At 38.5% G+C, this 20,318-nt stretch overlaps 1 protein-coding gene across 8 annotated transcripts in view; it reads left to right on the plus strand.

Annotated features, from left to right (window-relative positions):
* The window catches only part of LOC131689820 (transcription factor collier), a 158,993-nt gene that overhangs the window by 24,959 nt on the left and 113,716 nt on the right, over window positions 1-20,318 (plus strand). For all 8 annotated transcript variants that reach the window (XM_058975132.1, XM_058975131.1, XM_058975134.1 and 5 more), the window contains exon 2: window positions 18,024-18,177. In XM_058975132.1, coding sequence (XP_058831115.1) covers window positions 18,024-18,177 — 154 coding nt within the window. The remainder of the gene's footprint in view (window positions 1-18,023; window positions 18,178-20,318) is intronic.

A 20,318-nucleotide genomic window follows, 5' to 3' on the forward strand; every position in this document is an offset into this window, starting at 1 on the left:
AACAATCTATCTATCTCGTTGAACGAAAGCTCGTTCGCCACAAACCACCGAGAATTCTCGTTCACTTTTTTCAACGAAAAAGGGCACACGCTCTGAATAAATTTTCACCCTTCCGCCACCCCCCAAAATGCCAACAACGAACGTTCGCAACGTAACGTTGGAAAACAGCAAGGGGTTAAACGGTTTAAATCGGTTAGTAATCTTGACACCTTTCGCGTTCGTTTTCGTGTACTTTCGAGCTGGTCGTCTTTTTATGTTAGCCGCTGAATGGTCTGTAATTCAGAAGAAAAGTTCTTGTTTGTTGTTTCTGTGTTTTACTTTCAATTCTGGAAGTGATGTTTTTACTGCAATTTGTTTCTCTTCGTCCTTGCTCGATTGCAGTTGCTTCGATCTTGGTAACGGTTGTTGATCTGGAGAGGGGAAATCGTTGTATCAAGATGCTATCTTGAATAGAGTTACGGTACTAAACGAAGAATCTTGAAGGATAATGTCATCATTAATGTTTGTAGCTGCTAACGAAGCAAGCCTAAATTTTAAGTACTGAACTATTAATTCTCAAAATAATAACTGATTTTCTAAGCAATTTCAAAGATTTATTCGTCTAGTGGAACTATATACTTAAAATATTAGAACGCTTTCAGTCTGTCATTGAAAACCAAAAAACTTTTAACAACTTCTAAAGAAATCCATTGTCGACGTTTAGTCCAAATTTAAGTACAGTAGGTATTGAGTGATTGTTCAAGAAGCGTTAATTTCATAGATCTGTTTAAGTACGCAATTCTCAAAGATAGTTAAAAAATCCCATCATTCTACAATGTACCATTCATCCAAGGACAATCTTGCTTTGCTGAACTACAGTTGAATACGAACATGAAAGTCGTTTCGGTATCATTATCAGTAGCAGCTCGTCCTCCCTGTGTCTTTCATATGTAGCTACAGCTACTGTCTGTGGTGTGTACTGTTCCACCACAGATCCAAACATTCAACGGCTGCTAGGTCTATCCGTTCACCAGAAACGGATACATATGTATGACGGACCTGGAGAAATGGACCAAGAGTCGGGTTGATGATAATGATTATCCTATTTGTCGGTTGATGGTGCTACGGTCGTAATTCGTGAGCCACCAGCCTACGCAAACGAACCGAGCCTGTGAAACAAGCATCGGATCCGATATCAAACGATTAACATTTCACCACAAAGAGCCTAACTACCTGAACGAGATATGAGAGCGGCACCGAAAGCCCCATAATCATGTGGTTAAAATTCAATTCAATTAAATGTTTATAAGGCCGACCTCACACAGCCCGATTGACGATGATGATGGAGGCTCACGGCTCCTGGGATGGGAAGGCGATGACGGTGGCCGTATCGAGGAAGGTAAGCATAAATTGCGCAGAGGGAGTGTTGATTGGGAATAGCAGTGCAGTGAGTGCCGAGGCATTGGGATCGCACTACGAATCGCTCGGCCTTATTTGGGGGGGCGCATAATGAGATGAGAGCAAATCGAAATCTATATAGCCAACGTGCTTGCGATTGGGGAGGAATTAATGAAGCTTGAAAATCAATTGAAAGCAATTGAATCGGAGGAGCTGTGAAGGATGAGATTTCGAGAATACAGTGTTATGGATGTAGTTTGAGGTGTGCCATCAAACTAATAGATTGCTGTGGTGTTGGATCGAACATTGAATGACAGTACCTGCTAGTTTTTGTTTTTTATTTTGAAGTAGTGCCAATGAACACATCGCCGACATTATAATCTATGAAACTATCAGCATAACATCACAGAACTACAAAATTAAAATCATAAAGAAAACAAATCATCAACTATTATTGAAGTGATAATCAAACATAGCTAGTTCCATCGGACTATTAAAGCTACTATCGGCCCACTCCGATCAACATTTACATTCAACAGTTTGTCACACTGTATCCTACCAAACCAAAACCGTAATTAAACCTGTCGAGACAGTATTCGACGAATTTGTGAGGGATTCCATCCTTTCCATTGCCTACACAGAAGCCAGCCGCCGCACGTCAACCTTCTTGGTATTAATCGAACCTCGTCGTGTCATGGGGAAAGAAATCCGGATAATTATGATTATGTGACCTAGCGTGCACGAAGTGAAAAGGACACAACAACTGGCTGGCTGAGCCTCCACAGATAGTATGCTCGAAGGCGCGAATGGGTGATAGAAACAAACACAAAGGATCACGCACCAGCACGTTCCACATAATGCGTGGGACCACTAATTTCGTCTATTTATTATGCTACTAATTAGGATTTAATTATAGCGTCTGCCTCTTTTATTGATTGACCCATGAAATGGTTCTTATTATGTGTGAGAGCTCCTTTAATTGCACTAAAAATGCGAACTACCTGTATTATTTAATCATAGATAATAATTCAATTGGGTTTTAGTGAACATTGTTCTCAACTGTAAACGCAACGTATGTGCATTCAAAAAAAGCTATGCCTTGATACTACATTCTGTCGCGGAGCTTGACCTTCATTTCTGCAGACTTCGAATTCGTTTCATGGTGCAAATGGTAATTACAGGGCTAGCGCTATGGGTGCAGCATAAGAAACTCCAGCCAGTGCTGTTTGGGAAAAAAAAGTGTCAAAAATGCATCTTTACTCAAAAGCTTGAGAGTAGGATAGTTCCGGTTGTTCAAAATGTGTATAACAATATCAAGCGACGTCCGATATTTCGATATTTTGATTATTCATGAAATGGCGCTCTTTTTTGTAAAAAATCGCATAAAATGTCACGAAAATCGACACAAAATTGTTGTTTAAAAAACAAAATAAATCCTACGTACGTCGCTGGAGAAATCATTTCTAAATATACTATAAAAATTTCAAAACTATCTAAAATAATTTGTTCGAGTTACGTTTCCGGCCAGTTCCAGTGGTTTCGAGAAAAATGCTATTAAAGTTTTCAGTGCGCTCGGGGTATACATAAGAGGTGTTGCGGCAGAATTGAAAATTAGAACATTTAGCAATTATTGTCGCCTAAGATTTTTTTATATCATTTTCAAGACCCTAAAGCACATTTTGGACCAATAAAAATATTTCGATTTTATAAAAATACAACAGAGGTGTACCCTTTTTTTACCATTTTTTTGTTAACCATTTTTGTTAACGACCTATTGAGTTAATTTGTCAACAGTTTTTTCGGCATTTAATTAGCAAGGGACTGGAAGGTGAAGTATATTTTTCAATATTTAGAGCCATAGTACTCAAGGGAGAGCAAGGTGTTGAAAGGAGAAAGCTTAGAAAAGCGTGGAAGGATCATATATGCAAGCTTAGAGCTCACCGGCGACTTAACCCTTTGTCTGCTACCGTAGTGGTCAGGGTCTTTTGGCATTAGAAATGCGAATCACCTGAGTCTACGGCATGTCCGAACAAGCGTAAAGTAACTTGTTACTTCATGCTGTCGGAACCGACAAAAAGTTAAGTCACGGTAAACTTCCACTCTAAGCATTTGCGACGTTGAAACTCATTGAATGAGCCAGTTTTTGTTTGTTCCCTCACCAATTGCCTGCCTGAGTGATTTTATTTTATCGACTATTGTGACTGTCTCAGCGTGTGTGACAATATGGTCACATGTGTTGCTGATTTGCACGGTGTCGGCAGCTTTCACCCAACGCTGCAACGATGAATCCCCATCACGGTAAGTTCTATTTTTTACCATTTTTTTGTTAACCATTTTTGTTAACGACCTATTGAGTTAATTTGTCAACAGTTTTTCTCCTTTCAACACCTTGCTCTCCCTTGAGTACTATGGCTCTAAATATTGAAAAATATACTTCACCTTCCAGTCCCTTGCTAATTAAATGCCGAAAAAACTGTTGACAGAGGTGTACCCCCTTAATTAAAATCTATTCTATATGACATTCATGTTTTAATGGGAAATATTCTAACTATTCTTTAAGATAATTATGGTATTTTTGAGTAGATGGTTTAATTAAGGCGTTGGTGTTGATCGTTAGATGCTGCTGGCTGACTTCTGTCCACTATGGTTCATCTGTTGTTTATTAATGCGATTCTGACATGATTTGTGTTAATCTTCAAATTTTAATTCTTCTGAATGTTTTGATAGCACTGATGAGAGCTATTTTGTTTTCTAAAGAGAATTATCTCCACGTGGAAGATATTTGTTGGAATTAGTCCCGCCTACTAACACGGAGCTTCACAAACTAAATAATGCAGTTAGGCCACAGAGACGGCCGCATCCTAATAATCCTCTCCTCCCGATGTTGATATGCAGTCTTCCGAAAAGAAGGCATCCGAAAAGCTTCAATAGCAGCATTCAACTAAAATTACAATTCTTTCTGTTCGACTCGATGCTTGAATCTTTCCAATCATCGAAAATAAAAATGATGGCCTCTGCTAGTAGCACGGAGAAACACAAGCTAATTGAATCGTCATCCATCAGCCGTGCACGGCTCACAAATGTGTCCCTCTCGGTGTTAAACCGTCCTTCGAGGAGATGCTCTACTCGCTTAAAACAGCTTAATACGAATGATAATAAAAAGGAATTTGTAGCGGATCTATATTTAAAACTTTTCATCATTTTAGTGTTCGATTGGTGCACCATATTAACGACTTTGATCGAGATTTGCTGGAAATTTTCGCTTTTTTCCGAGCTTTTTTCGGAGGATTTTTCAAACCAACTAAAGACATAAACATTCCTAAACTTACACCGTTTCTTCCGAAATTTTGAAAATTCCCTATATTGAAAGGCATTTCGTTAGTTACGACTAAACAGGACTCTCTTCTTCATTTCCTACATCTATTAGCTTTCTAATTTTGTGTTACTGTGTTACTATGTTTTAATTGTCGCATGGTTCTTCTGAATCGATTTCGTTGGCTATTTTCGGCAAATTTTAAGACTACAGGAAACGAAAGCAATGAAATTGAAAGACGGATAAGTATTCTTGAGCGAATCAGTTATAAACGTAGAACGGAAAACTAATTTTCTAATTTTATGTAATAAATTACCAAATTATTTCTTATCATTCCTCTTATCTATTCGTAATAAGCCTCTTGCTTCTCTTTCTAATGGTTAGAATAACAATCAATAATAATACACATAAAATTGCTAGTATGTCCGTCCTCCAAAATAATGTGTTCACGTAGAATTTTAGCATATTTTGGGCGGCTCAAAATGATTTCACATTCTCATTGCGCATACAATCGATACCTTTTCAGTTGTATCCTCACTTTGTTTACTATTCTGTTTTTAGATTATTTGGTGCTTTTCCTTTTTCTTGTTTGTCTTTTCTAAGGATAATATTTGAATTAAGTATATTCAAGCTATTTGTTGTTATTATATTCCTTAAAAATATTGTTGGACACCAAGTGATTCTTCTGATGGCATTACGCTCACAGAATCATGTGAAGTGCGCAGTAGTTATACGGCCTCTAGTAATACCAAGTGTCGGGCTAGAATTGTTTGCCGGCGTCGACGGTAAAACATGATGATGAGTTATCAACGAGCATGCGGTATACTTGGGTGGAAAGCCCAACTCCTATCAGCAGAAGGATTCTTCTTTCTTTCCTTTCGATCATGTTTTCCGTTCTAAGTTTATAACTGATTCGCTCTAGAATAGCTTTTTGTCTTTCAATTTCATTGCTTTCTTCACCCTTGCTTAGCTTTTAAACCAGGTTCACCAGTACGTTTAAACCTGGCTTAAGCGCTAACGATGTTGAAAATGTCTTAAAATTGCCGAAAATAGTCAACAAAATCGATATAGTATTACTTCTCTTTCCTGTGGCGATCTACGTGGGGGAAAGTGGGAACGCTTGATCCCACTTTTGTTTTTTCTTATAACTTTTCAATGAAATAAAAATTTTAATTGCAAAGTTCGCCAGCTTGTAGTCAATTCGTATTGTAAGAGCTATGAATAATATTTAAATCCGAATACTTTGTCCTGGCAGTAATATGAACAGTTTTGAAAATCATGTCAAAAGCTGGTTTTTGTAAAAACGTGTGATAACTTGATCCACCACCTACTAAAGAAACAAAGCACACTATGACTTATAGGCACGAAAGTTCAGCTAATCACCTATCCTGACAAATTGATTAATAAGACTATCTTTTTAGAAGCACGAAAAACTTTATCCACAGTAGAAGGTCACGATAAGTATATGCGGTGAATCAGTGCACTTGCTTTTCCAATCTTCAATAATATATGCCATATTTGCTCACGAAAAAACATTTTAGATCAATTAATGGTGCCTGGTACTTTGTGGAAATGATATTTTTCTATTTATATACATTTCGAAACTGTTTGAGAGAACTAAAAATAGGGATCAACAATATCAAGTGTTAGAGGGATCAAAGATACCTATTGGATGAGGTGAACAAAATTTAATTATTTTATGTGTTGTGAAACTATTTTCTCGAAAAACGTGTTTTTCTAAACAAAATCCCTCAGAAAGTAATCGTACTTGAAAATATTCGTATATAATTAATTCGACGATCACATACAACCGTAAAAAATTTTTGTAAAAAGATCTTCGAGATATTTTCTAAAATATTATATAACTTTTCAAAACCAAATGTAATACATCGATTGTTTTCTTAAACATCATAAACGACCAAATATTTCATTTTCTTTTCTCCCCTACTGTGACACCGCTCTGATACCCGAAAAATGCGTACAGGGTTCAACAGCGTGCGATGTCACCGCTGTCGAAAATCCATAGCGTCTACAACTTATTGTAACATCCAGCATATATACAGTGACACAATCTCATTTTCGTACACAGCTATGCGGAATGCTTATATACATTTTACAAGTAAAAAAATAGTTTACCAGACGTTTTATTTATGCAGAAATAGTTTACTTGACAGCAGAGGGAAGATACAATTATTATCTTTGTACTACAACTGCTCATTTTTTCAAAAATAATCATAATTCTAAAGATAGTGAAATACACACTCAATCTCATATTCGTACAGTACACATATTTTTTAACCCTCCGGAAATTTGCGCAAATGGCCCACTGAACGAGCAGCCGCTGATGCGTTAAGACGATTTCGCTAGATTTTCAGAGCAGCGTGCACTCAGTGCACTAGCGCGACTTCCGGAAGGTTAAAAATCAATTGAAATTTCTATAATAATTATTCAATGTCGTAGCTTTTGTTTGTAATTACAGTTTTCAATCGTATTGGAATGCCGACTACTAGTTTTTGTGTGTATTCAACTTAAATTCTATCCCATTCTTCTAAATAGTAGTTTCTAAGATCATTCTCATTATAATCCGTATAGTTTCGCACTTTCTATCCCAATACTCCCATTTTTTCTAATCAGGTAATAAACGGGGTCCTCTGGGGAGAATCCATAACATTTAAACAATTATAAATTTACTCTAAACGTTTTTTGCACGCCTTATGCTTTTGGTTCTTCTCCACCATTTCTTAGTTAAAGTACCATTTTACGGAAGCTTTGCTTTAAAATTTATTTTAACATACTCATATTAAAATACACATTCTGATCCATCATTTCTAGTACTACTAGTGGACATATAATACCCCATACAACGGTGTCTGCGCTTAGCTGCTGTTATAAGGCTTTTACGTCCAGGTCTGAGTGCAATTATCGCCACTCGAAACAACAACCATTTGAGTCAAAGAGGTTGAATTTGGACTCGTAGACAAAGTTTACAATCTTTCCAATATTCCGATAAAATTTTTCAATGTTGTTTAGTAAATAAAAAATCAATCCTTTGTTCTTCTCATTGATGAACGGCTTCTTTCTCAGAACACAGACATTGTAATTGTCCGTTCTCCATACATTACGAACCGTACCAGATCAGACTAACACTTAAATGCTATGATTCAATTGATTTACCATGTATTTAACATGAATTACTCGATTTTCCCAAATTTTTCTAATTAAAAATCGTTTATCCCTCATTGTAAATTTTTTACAGTTCAAGTTTTTCGAAATATCTGCTCCACGTTTCGCCACATCAAAGTTTTTAACGACATGTTAAATAGCTGAACGCAACCTTTGGATAATTCCAAAGATTTCATGAAGCGATTTAGCTTCTTTTTGATGAGTAATAATTAATTTCTGTCCCATAATGGCAGTTAGTTTACTTTTTTTTAACCATTACGTTAATTTGAGGGAATTTCTTAAACTAGTGTAGAGGAAACAGTGTCAATGAACACTTTTCTGTAGACATAAAATTTATTTTTCTAAGTAAAACAAAAAAATAAAGAAATAACAGGTATTAAATTACAAATTAATTGACTTTTCAAAAGTGTACGAATATGAAATTGTGCCATTTTCACACCAAGTAATGATTTTCTAAGTGTAGGGTACGGAAACTTGCACACTTTAGATTACAAATGGTAAGAAAATGACAGATTATGATTCTACTTCCACTTTTACAAAACAATACCTATATTAAATAGCGCAAACATTTATGAAACAATATTAAACATATACACTAGAGGTTCACGAATATGAAATTGTGTCACTGTAGCCATGACATTACTCGTTTGGCATAAGATCAAAAACAGATTCAAACAGGCACGCGGAATCTCTATTTATAACTTTTCGTGTTTGATGGAGCAATTTAGGTGCTTCTTATTGACGGCTCTGCCTGGAATGATTGATGGAAATGTTCCCATTTTACGTGAACTTTTCAATTTTACCGTTTTTCAAAGATATTAAATTATTGCCAATATTTTAATTAGGCGTTTCTGAATCGGTTAGTGTACGAACGATTAAAATCCATCTGGTAATAGCGGAGTTATAAGCATGCAAAACTTACACAGTTTCGTTACATAGGAGATATTTTAGATTTTAGAATGACACCTAGCCCTAGATAGTGGAGTTAGATATTTTCAAAAATATGTCAAAAAGAGTTTATACCCTATATAGGACTTTTTTGAACCACGCGCAAAGATTCAGTATGCTTTTGGCCGTTTTGAAGACACGAAGGCTCTCTATTTGCAGCTTAAGATTTTCGATGACGGTCAGTGTAGTCACAAAGGTGTGGTGCAGATGGTCGCGTAACTGGGCTCTGGTGCGGGTCGGCTCCACGCTACTTAGGTAGAAGTATGCTGATGTTGTAGGACTAGATTTCGCGTGCTTGTTTGTCTTATTATTGCTACAAGCCATCAATGGTACTTGGGAGAAGGCAAGGCAAGGCAAGAATTTCTAAGTATGAGAAAAGAAAGAGGAGCTAAATTTGGATATTTATCGCATTAGGGAAAAGTTAGATAAAAACCATATAAAGGCCATAGCTTAACAGAACATTTCGAATCAAAATTCAGGCACCCAACCAGACATCCCCAGGTACCTATAGAGTCAATACAGATCCCGAAATATTTAGATTTGAAGGGCTCAACGATTGTATTACCCATCAATAGGAACTGAAGTTACGCAGGTTCCCGTTTTTTATACAATACCACTAGCTCAGATTTCTTCGTAGATGATTCGATACCCAACTGAAGAGCAAAAATAGATCAATTATATGACATCAGCACAATCATTCAGCGATTTAAATATTCCACGGTTTTGTTGGTATTGTTTCGGTTACGTCTATTTTAGTTCATAACCGAATGAGTATTAATCGATACTTTTGTCATCAACCCGTTAACAAAATGGTGTCAATGACTGCGTTTTATTGGCTTGCTTGAGGTTTCTCAGTATTGCTTCCAACGTCGCGTAGTTTCTGAAGCTATCAAGTGACCCTTCATTCTGTGACCATTCATTCAGGAAGACTTTATACATGAAGGAAATGTTCCACATTTTACTTTTGATCACTTCTTATGTGACTATCAAATGCAAATCAACGAAGGATGCCGTCATCTATAAGTAAACAACGCTGACTACATATCCCTGGCAGACCCCCTACATGCCAGTTCTGTAACCAAACGTCCCACTACGGAAAAAACACATGCGCCGAAGCAACTAATCACAACTCATCTACTGCACACAACCAGTGGTGAATCCAGGGGGAAGGTCCTGGTGTCCGGACCCCACTTCTCCTCCCCGAATTTTTTAACGCTTTAAGAAATTTTAAATTAGTTTCTATTTAAAATTCGTTCTAAGCTCAAAATCATTGCAAACCGAATTCGACCACCAAACTGATTTGGATTAAATCAGGTTGTAACACATTACTTATTGTATCATGAAGATTTCAAAATCGAAATTTTAGACCCCCTCCGATTTTTGCCTTTCTCATATAAAGAAAGGCTATGCAATCACTGTAAAAATCGACTTTTTAACCGAGGCCCGGAGGGCCGAGTATCATACACCATTCGATTCAGTTCGTCGAGATCGGCAAATGTCTGTGTGTGTGTGTGTATGTATGTGTGTGTGTATGTGTGTGTGTATGTGTGTGTGTGTCATTTAAACTCACACAATTTTCTCAGAGATGGCTGAACCGATTTTCGCAAACTTAGTTTTATCTGAAAGGTATAACGCTCCCATAAGCTGCTATTGAATTTTTAGTTGATCCGACTTCCGGTTCCGGAGTTACGGGTTGAAGAGTGCGGTCACACAGCAAATTCCCATATAAACTGGTACCACCATAATGTTCAAATTATGTAAAACATATTAAAATTGATGTAACATTACTCTAGTTTGCGGGTCTGGATCACTAATGATCAATCAAAGCAGCTTTGACCACATTGGCCACCTATGACGGTTCATGACGCCCCCGGGGAACCCGCCAAGTTCCTAAGCTAATATCACACCCATTCCACAACGAATTCTCTACCGATTTTTACGAACTTAATTTCAAATGCTTTCAAATACAGTAATGCCATTGACTGCTGCTGAATTTCATTCGGTTCTGACTCTTGCTTCCGGAGTTACAGGGTTGTTAGTAAGGATACACTGGAATTTCCCATATAAATCGGTACAATCGTAATACCTCAGAGGCTAAAAACTATTGAAATGGTCACCAAATTACTTCTAATCGTAGATCTAGATCACTGATTGCCAATCAAACATTCTTTGAATATATTGTCCACTATCAACGATTCCGGAAGTCCGGAATTCCGGGCATATTCCACAAATAAAGTCACATCGGTTCATCGGTGATGACTGAACCGATTTTCTCAAACCAAGTCTCAAATGGAAGGCAAAATATGCAGTTGAGTATTGCGTAGCCGCCCCTTCCCCCCTCCCCACCTTGCCCTTACACCTCCCTCCTTCATCACTCCCCTCTTCTTGGATCACCCTCACGCCCAGATTTCCTTCATCCACCCCGTATACCGAAATAAGATGAAGGATTTCTGACGCATCCTCCACACCCACTCTACTAAACCCCCATTCCCTACACGTTCAAACGCATTCCACCAACCTTTGCAAATTATAATCACATGAAGATAACATTGAACTCATGCTTATTAAGCTAATTAAATATTATTCTTTTGCCTTTCTTATATAGAAAGGTTATGCAATTGCTCCAAAAACCGACTTTCTAACCGAGGCCCGGAGGGCCGAGTCTCATATAACATTCGACTCAGTTCGCCGAGATCGCAAAATATCTGTGTGTATGTATGTGTGTATGTATGTATGTGTGTATGTGTATGTGTGTATGTATGTGTGTGTATGTGCGGATTTGTTAACAAAATGTCCACATCGGTTACTCGGAGATGGCTGAACCGATTTTTACAAACTAAGATTCAAATGAAAGGTATAATATTCCCATAGGTTGCTATTGAATTTCATTTTCAACCGACATCTTGTTCCGAATTACGAGTTGAAGAGTATGGTTACAAAACAAAATTTGTTGATTTTTCCAAATCGGTTTCTCGGAATTTTCTGAACCGATTTTGACAAACTTAATTTTAAATGAAAGGTCCATCAGCTGCTGTTGAATTTTGTGTGGATCCGAGTTCTGGTTCCTGAATTACAGGATGATACGTACGATCACGCAGCAAATCCCGATTCTAACGAATTCTGCGATGAATGTAAAAAGGTGATTTTTTTCCAAAATGTAAACACAACTGTTGAATTTGTAGATCTAGGTCCCCAACAGTCATTCAAAGTCTCTTTGGCCACACTGGCCACCATCGACGGATCCGGAAGCATCCAAAGTCAGAATAACGGTTATATTGGTTTCTCGAAAATGGCTAGATTTGCTCAACTTAGTCTCAAATGAAAGGTGTTGCGTCCCCAGAAACTGATATTAAATTCCATCTCCATCCGACTTCCAGCACCGGAGTTACGGGTTGTGGAGGTCGATCACATAGAAAACTCCGATTCAAACCGATACCGCGATGAATGCAAAAAGGTGCTCTTATATATACTTACCAAGTGTAATAAGAATGAAAGACATTTCCATAAAGTTATATTGTACGAACCAGCTATTAAATCATAGTTTGGAGAAATGAGAAAGACCCAATTGCACCTCTAGGTGAATTAAAACAGGTTTTTTTTTCTGGATCCGCCCCTGCACACAACTTCAACAAGCTAGTACAAACACGTACAGATAAACCACATACAGCCACCCAATCAACGAATGCGAAGGGACAACGACCACGACAAGCGCTTTCCAACCAACAATTAGTATCTCCAACAAAGAAGCAAATGCCGATAAAGACGGATTTACAACAGCAACCCGGAAGAACAAGAAACAACTAAGAATATCTGACCGAGAACAACAATAAAGCAGTATCAATGACAATATAGATGTTAATGATAATGCGAGAAAAGGCAGACCGAAAGAACTTCAAGCTGCGGTGGATAGCGCAACTAATGCTTCACGGCCAAGGAAGAGAATCTCAACTCGCAACCGCAAACTACGTCAGCAAGATCCGGCAGACATACATTTTTAGTATTTTTGCCTTTCTCATATAGAAAGGTTATGCAATCACTCTGAAAAACGTCAACCTAATCCCGGCCCGGAGGGCCGAGTGTCATATCCCATTCGACTCAGTTCGTCGAGATCGGAAAAAGTCTGTATGCGTGTGTGTATGTGTGTATGTATGTGTGTGTGTATGTGTGTGTGTGTATGTATGTGCGTATGTGTCAAATAATGTCACTCATTTTTCTCAGAGATGGCTGGACCGATTTGCCCAAACTTAGTCTCAAATGAAAGGTGCAACCTTCCCATCGGCTGCTATTGAATTTTGTATCGATCGGAATTCTGGTTCCGGAATTACGGGTTTCAGAGTGCGGCCACACAGAAATTTCTCATAAAAACTATAGGAAAAATTAAAAATAGAATTTTTATTTTTGATGCTAAATGTATTCAAGGGGCATAAAACGTCGAGATTTGATGCAAACACGAAAAAAATTTGACGAAGATTCACTTTTTTGGATTTTGCACATTTTTGCCTTTCTCATATAGAAAGGTTATGCAATCACTCTGAAAAACGTCAACCCAACCCAAATTTTTTTTCGACTCGCATAAGGTTTCTGGATTTTAACAGGGGCGTAGTTGATGGTTTACGGAGAGGGGTTACACCCCCCCCCTCTACTGTTCACTCCCCTCCTTTAAAAATCTCCTTAAATCACCCCTCAGACCACCACCTCATACCCCTCCCTTTCAACCCCATCATCTTTAAACCACCACTATATTACAAAGCATACCAATTTAAGCTGGGGAGTCGGTCGTTCATGGGACTTTCGCCCTCCTCGCATACCCATCACCGCATGACAAAATGAGTTAGCAAGCAGATAACATTGATCTAATGCTGATTAGGCTAATGGAGTATGATATTTTTTTGTTTCAAGTGTTTCACCGTCGACACGTAGCTCATCAAGTTCGTGGCTGGCATGCCATTGTGTATAAGTGCAAAGTGTACTAAGAATGTAATGGACATTTCCACAATTATGTTGAACATAAAAAGCCTCCGTGCCATAGTTTAGAGAAATGAGAAAGGCACAATTGCACCGCTAGGTGGATTAAAACAGGTTTTTTATTTTCCATCATTTTAAAAACGTAAAAGATTCACGATTCAGTTGTGCTAACACATTGAGCCGTGTCAAATAGGCCTATCAAAGAGAAAATAAAAGTAACAAGAATCCAGTTTAAATTGTGGTTTTCCATTGTGCTACTCCAAAAATGGCAAATAATTCTTTGCAACACACGTTTTGTAAAATTGTACTTGAAATACATTTGTACATTAGTGTGTTAAGCCCTCACTTCAATAAAAGGCTTGGGCACTTAAATTTGGAACAGACTCTCAGGGTGGCAGGGGAAGCTAGAGTCACTATCGACAAAAAGTATAAACAATCCTATCACAGAGATGATTCATGTTTTAATTCAAAATTTGAAATGTGGTGATTTTATCTTTATAGTTGCATTACATTATTTGAGGATGCAGTGTTTTGGCAAGGAAGGTGGAATGATGATGTAGGGTGAGTTTACAGTCCTCCGATTGAACATTTCCTTGATCAGACAAATGATTCATATTCTGTGATGTGTCTAAACTGACGTTTATAATGTCTTCGATTCTTTTAATAGTACGATTTTTACATGTTTACATGTATTCTGAATTTCCTATCATTTATATTATTTGTCAGTAACTGTAAAACTTCTTTCATAGATGGGAAAACATTTTTATCGCACAATTTACTCATTACAATGCGGAGTGAATCAGTTGATTTTTTCCGGCGTTGACATTAGACTCTTCTCATAGCTCTAAAAGGTCCTATCTAAAATATTCTATCTACTAGAAATTATGTCTTCGGACTAAGCTAATTCAAATCGGAAGTGTAGCAATATCAGGCATTCATAAACCTCATAAAAGCAAAGGCTACTTTTGGAGGGATTTGTGGTTGTAGGTTCCTCCATCGATGATTCGAGATACGGTGACGAGCTGATTCGTTTTGCCACATCCTCGTATCGCTTGCCAGATAAAAAGTTTTTATCCAATTTTGAACCCTTCTTCCTTGCGTGCATTTTTGCAACCGTCTTCTGTTTGTCGTTTGTCGCTGCATTCCGAACTTTTAATATGTGTAGTCCTACAGTTTCGCCAATGTTCGACATTTTGAAATGAAATATTTGATTATCAAAACACAAAAAAACTCATTTAAAACCTTGCATATTCTAACATAGCCGTTTCCTACCTGCATGTGTTTAATACGAATCAGTTTATAAAATATCCATAGCCAATAAATGCTCATAATTTACAATTACAATCCCTCTTGATAAATATATTCCCCATAGTTTTACTAGTAGAAACGTATGGTCACTAATGCTCTTATTTGTGTGAAAGTTGAGTTGAACCCAGTCAAATTTAATCACTGCATCCGGCTGTGGATTTTAATTAACCACAATGAGGTTCTGTTTATTTTGGCTAGCATTAGCAACAACCCAAACAGCTAATCAAATCACAACTCAAAATCGCGCAAATTATGCGCTTCGAGATTAATAGCTATATACGAACCCCGGAACCGAACCGGCCAATTAGATCAACTGACTAGCCACCAAACAAAATTGGAGAGAGAGTACAGTGAGTTCCAATGGCACCAGCTGTCAATCGGGGTCCTAATTAATGTCGCGAAACGCGTGTCACTTTAACCGAATTATAGTGCATAGATCACACGCGCTACCGCGAATGAACGGATTGGATCGGCGGCGGTGGCGGACGATGCGATTGGTCTGTTGCTTGATTAGTTCGTTCCGATTTGATCTATAAGTTTTACTCTCTCGCCCTCAGTCTCTCTTCGAGCGCAGAATGCGGTTTTTTCTAAAGTACATATGTGCATTATTCGTTTCTGTTGGGTTCCAACAATACCCTGGTGAGCTATTACGGAAAACCCTTTTTCTATCTTCTTTGGCGACGGAACTGGCTCCAGTACCAGCCTAGAACTCTCAAAAGATTGATTTTTTTTCTGCAGTCGGGCCTATAGCAAAGAGTACAAATTGAATTATTCACCCCTTTTCTTTCCGGTAGCAGCACTTGTCTTTTTGGGTAGTGTGTCAGTTGCATGCTTTATCACTTCTTGTTATTTCTGGTCTATGCATTGAACCAAGTAAACAATGTTAGCAACAAGCACTGCTCTTCCGATAGCATACATTATTGATCCTGGCTGGTGAGACTTTTCCGAATCGAGAGGACCTGCCTTTGCTAGCTCAATTTATCAAACAATAAATTTGATTAGTAACCAATTAAATTTGAACAAGCAGGCACCCAATCCCAAACTCGAACCCTGCGGAGGATCCACCATATTATGGGTTAGAATGTTGTTCTGCTTTCGGACAGGACGAGGGTTGCATCTTGCATGGAGATCCTCAACTGGCAAAGAGTGCGTATATACATGTCCCCCCGATGCTGCACGATAGTATGACTCGTGTTCATATTTTGTTTATTACGGTTATAATTTCCTACTCTCGGACTTTGTCCGAGCCGTTATTGGCACCCTCCAGGTCGTTCGGCTGTGCTATCATCCAGTCATATACCATATGTACATCCGTCCGTCCGTCCGTTCGATTGTCTGTCTATCGGTGTCTTCGACTGTCCGACTGTTTCTCTCTGCAATAGGCACCGGAACACAAACCCGATGCAATGGTTTGGAGCGTTGTTATTTTCCGAAATGTCGGCCCGTTACGGAAATTGACCAACATTCGATAGTGACTGCAGCGCCAACCACTACACCACTGACTGGTCCAATTTATGCATTCGACGCCGGAAGGATATTATCAATATTTCGATGAAATTTTATTGGAATACGTTTTGAATAAATTTGTACTGTTTTGCATTTTAATGTTCTCTGTGGCTTGGACATTGTGTCCGGCACAATCGCCATCGAGGAATCTCGTTGCGAAATGGACGGTCAGTGGCTGGTTGGAAAAGTAGAGAAGTTATTGCATTGCTCATTGTAGCTATGCAGCTAGGTGTGATGTGGTTAGGTGTGCAAGCCGGAATTTGGCCACACCAGGGGTCCATGTTTGAGTGGAAATTTTGTCACTCCGCTTCGGTAAGAAGAGCAACTATGTGTAGTTCTTCGATTATGGATTTCACTCTTAAACGTAAGAATTTTTTACATAAGATATTTTAGTCACGTAATGTAACATTGACATGGACACTTTTAAATAACTGCCATTAACTACAACTTCAAGAGCAAAAAAACTCACTCAGGCGTACTCTTTCGACAAATAACTCGCCAGACTGCCAGACCATTAAAGATAACAATGCCGTCTGATATAGGTCAACGTTTGATAGCAACACATTGTTTAGTCCATTTTGGCATTGAATCTACAGAGAAAGAAAACCAGATGCCTAATCTGGCAACCAAAAAACTCGCCAACCAGTACTTTAATCGCTGACGTCACACTGTGATGGAGTATTTCTGCCTCGACCTTGAGATCGAGATTCTCTTCTTCTACTGGATTAGGTTCATTTGCTGCTAAAACGGACCCTCAAAATCGCCACATACACTCACCATTGGCATTCGATTCAACCCGACTCACTATCTTAAACGGTTATAATTGTTCCCGATAAAGTGTCCTACTGCAGTCCGTTGGCTGTTAATGGTTAAGCTGCTTTGTTGGTCATGAATTTTATATGTGGATAACGATATCAGTTGGACAGAGACCGTAGGACCAGCGAGAATATAACTCGCAGACAGTTTGTTCACCAACTGACCAGTTTGCTTCGCTGATGCTGCCGTACACAATGTCCCCGGGGACTACCTTTAGCAGATCGCAGTCCGCCACGCACAACGATATGGGTTCATAATTTTCAACCGGTTGAGCTCGCTCTCTGTCTCACTCACTCCGTTCTGATTCAACATAGAACGCCTCCGGTTACCTTCCGGCAACCGATATCGAACTAGGGACGGCCAAATCCGTTCGCTCGCTGTGCTCTCTACTCTACTCCGTTCGGTAGGTGTTAAACGCAAAATGCAACTAATGGTTCAATAACTTTTTACGACTTGGATTCGGTTCGAGTGCGAGTGTGTATGTGTTTGATCAATTAAACCGTGTGGTCACTGGTACCGTGTGTTAACGGATGACGCCATGATATTATATTTCCAGCTCCGTTGAGTGTACACACTAATCGTAACATGTTTGTTTTTCAATTCACAGCCTGGGAATCGGACGGGCCCACTTCGAGAAGCAACCGCCTAGCAATCTGAGGAAGTCAAACTTTTTCCACTTTGTCGTGGCGCTGTACGACCGGGCTGGACAGCCGATCGAGATCGAGCGGACGGCGTTCATCGGGTTCATCGAGAAGGACCAGGTAATGAGAATCTGCTGTGGGTCTTTTGGGACATTGTGTGCGAAGCTTGCTAGTTCTAATAGATTTTAATAATATGTTCCAATCAGATGAGATGAAGATTCTGTATTTTATACTGACAAAAACCGACTCTTTTGGTTCAACTTCATTGCACCATAGAGATACCTTGGACTTTAGTTTTGGACATATTTTTTTGATTATTTGGGAGATTGTTAGTCTCTTGATTTATCTCGAATAGGTACGTCCCATACTCAGCTAATGATATTCACGGTGTCCGGTCATTTAACTGAGTGTTATTAGACCGACTGTCGTTTGGCCTAACGCTATTTGAACGAGTCGTTTAGTTGAATGCCATTTAGCCGAACGGGTTGATTCGGGCGAATGTCATTTGACCGAACTCCATTTGGAGGAATGTCATTTGACCGAATGAAATTTGGTCGAATGCCAGTTGGCCGAATGTCATTTGACCGAATGCCATGTAAACGAATGCTATTTGGTCGAATATCGTTTGGCCGAGGCCATCTGAGGGAATGCTATTTGACTGAATGTCATTTGGCCGAATGCCAATTGATCGATATGATCTTTTGACCGAATAAATCTGGACAAAATTTAGAATAAACGCAAGTAACATTGAGATCCTCTCTTTTTTTACTTTCTCTTTCGATAATTACGCCGTCCCTATAACACTTTGCACTGATTTTCCAATACATGTCGAAAGCCGTTGGTTTTTGCTAGAATATTATGCAAAGAGTTGAGTACTGAATGTCGAAACAACCGAGTAATGAATAGAAGAGAAAGACCCAAAAGAGAATCTATCTTTTTGTTACTTACGTTCTATTCCAGAAATCATTTATCTGAAAGCGTTACATGGAGAAATAGAATTCTTTGGATACGATAGTAATGTTGTAATATATTAATAGAATTGGTATTGATTAGACAAATGATCGTCTAAAAGTGAAACCAATTCATTTATCCTTGTTCTTACAATATGTGTAGTTATTTGTCAAAATATTCTGTTGGTTCGTTCTATTTAGTACAAGCTGATATTTATGTATCTTCAAGTAATAGAAAATTGTGCAATGCTTCCTTTAACCTATAAATAAACTATACAGGGTCCGGCACTCGAAGTGTAACCAATTAAAAAGGCCATAAATTCGATTTGCAAAACTATTTTTATTTACTTCAAAGTACAGAAAGAATGAAAATAATCAAAAATTCAGAATCAATTCACTTTTGCTCGATATGACCACCTTTTACCTCTGTGGTCCACTAGAAGATTGATAACAGTCTATTATCTATCTCCGGACAAAACCAGCCTAGAGGCCGTGTGGCATTCGGGAGGTTGAAGTATATCAGCCAAGAATTGATCCACTGGCTTCTTCTTTTACGTCGTGTAAAGGCGACGGAAACAAGAGTCCTCAAGTCAAAATGTTTTTCCGTACCTAGGACTGAATGGCTGGCATGATTAATATATGGCAGTCGTGCAGTCGAGTGTCGAGAGTTTTAACCTCTGCTGTGTCAAGGGAATCTCTAACACAGTGGACGTTTGTTTCTTCGCAAATCGTGGGATTCAAATGATGGTCATGTCCTTAATACAGATTTTGAGGTTCGCTATAGGTGATTATAAGCCGAAGAATTTAGTATCTTTTAATTCCTGTACAATAAGTGCACATGATGAAATGTGTAGAGCTGGGATTGAGTATAGTGTAGCACTAAATAATCTTCAGCATAAACTTGTAGCAACTATGAAACCATCCTGCCTTGTGCAGGAAAGAAAAGCTTCCATAGCTTTGGTTCAAAACCCATATATTCATAAAGGACACTTCAATATTGCGAAACTACTTAACCCCGTCTTCGTAGCTTTCAACACAAATGGCATGGCAAATCTACGTGAAATGGCTCGTGCTGTCACAGTCAATATGACTGTTGAAAACATAAACGTCTATTGTTCGGCTTATTAGTCGCATAATAAATCACCACCTTCTGAGTCAAAAGGGTTGTATCATACAGTGGCAAAAATGGGTTTCCACTCATAATCGGCAGCGATGCAAATGCCTACCACATAGTTTAGGGCAGCTCAGATATCGATTTGAGAGGCATCGGATTGATGGAATGCTTAAGTAGCACAAATGTGCATATACTTA

The sequence above is a fragment of the Topomyia yanbarensis genome, chromosome 3 (genome assembly GCF_030247195.1).
Source record: "Topomyia yanbarensis strain Yona2022 chromosome 3, ASM3024719v1, whole genome shotgun sequence".
NCBI classification, from domain to species: Eukaryota; Metazoa; Arthropoda; class Insecta; order Diptera; family Culicidae; genus Topomyia; species Topomyia yanbarensis.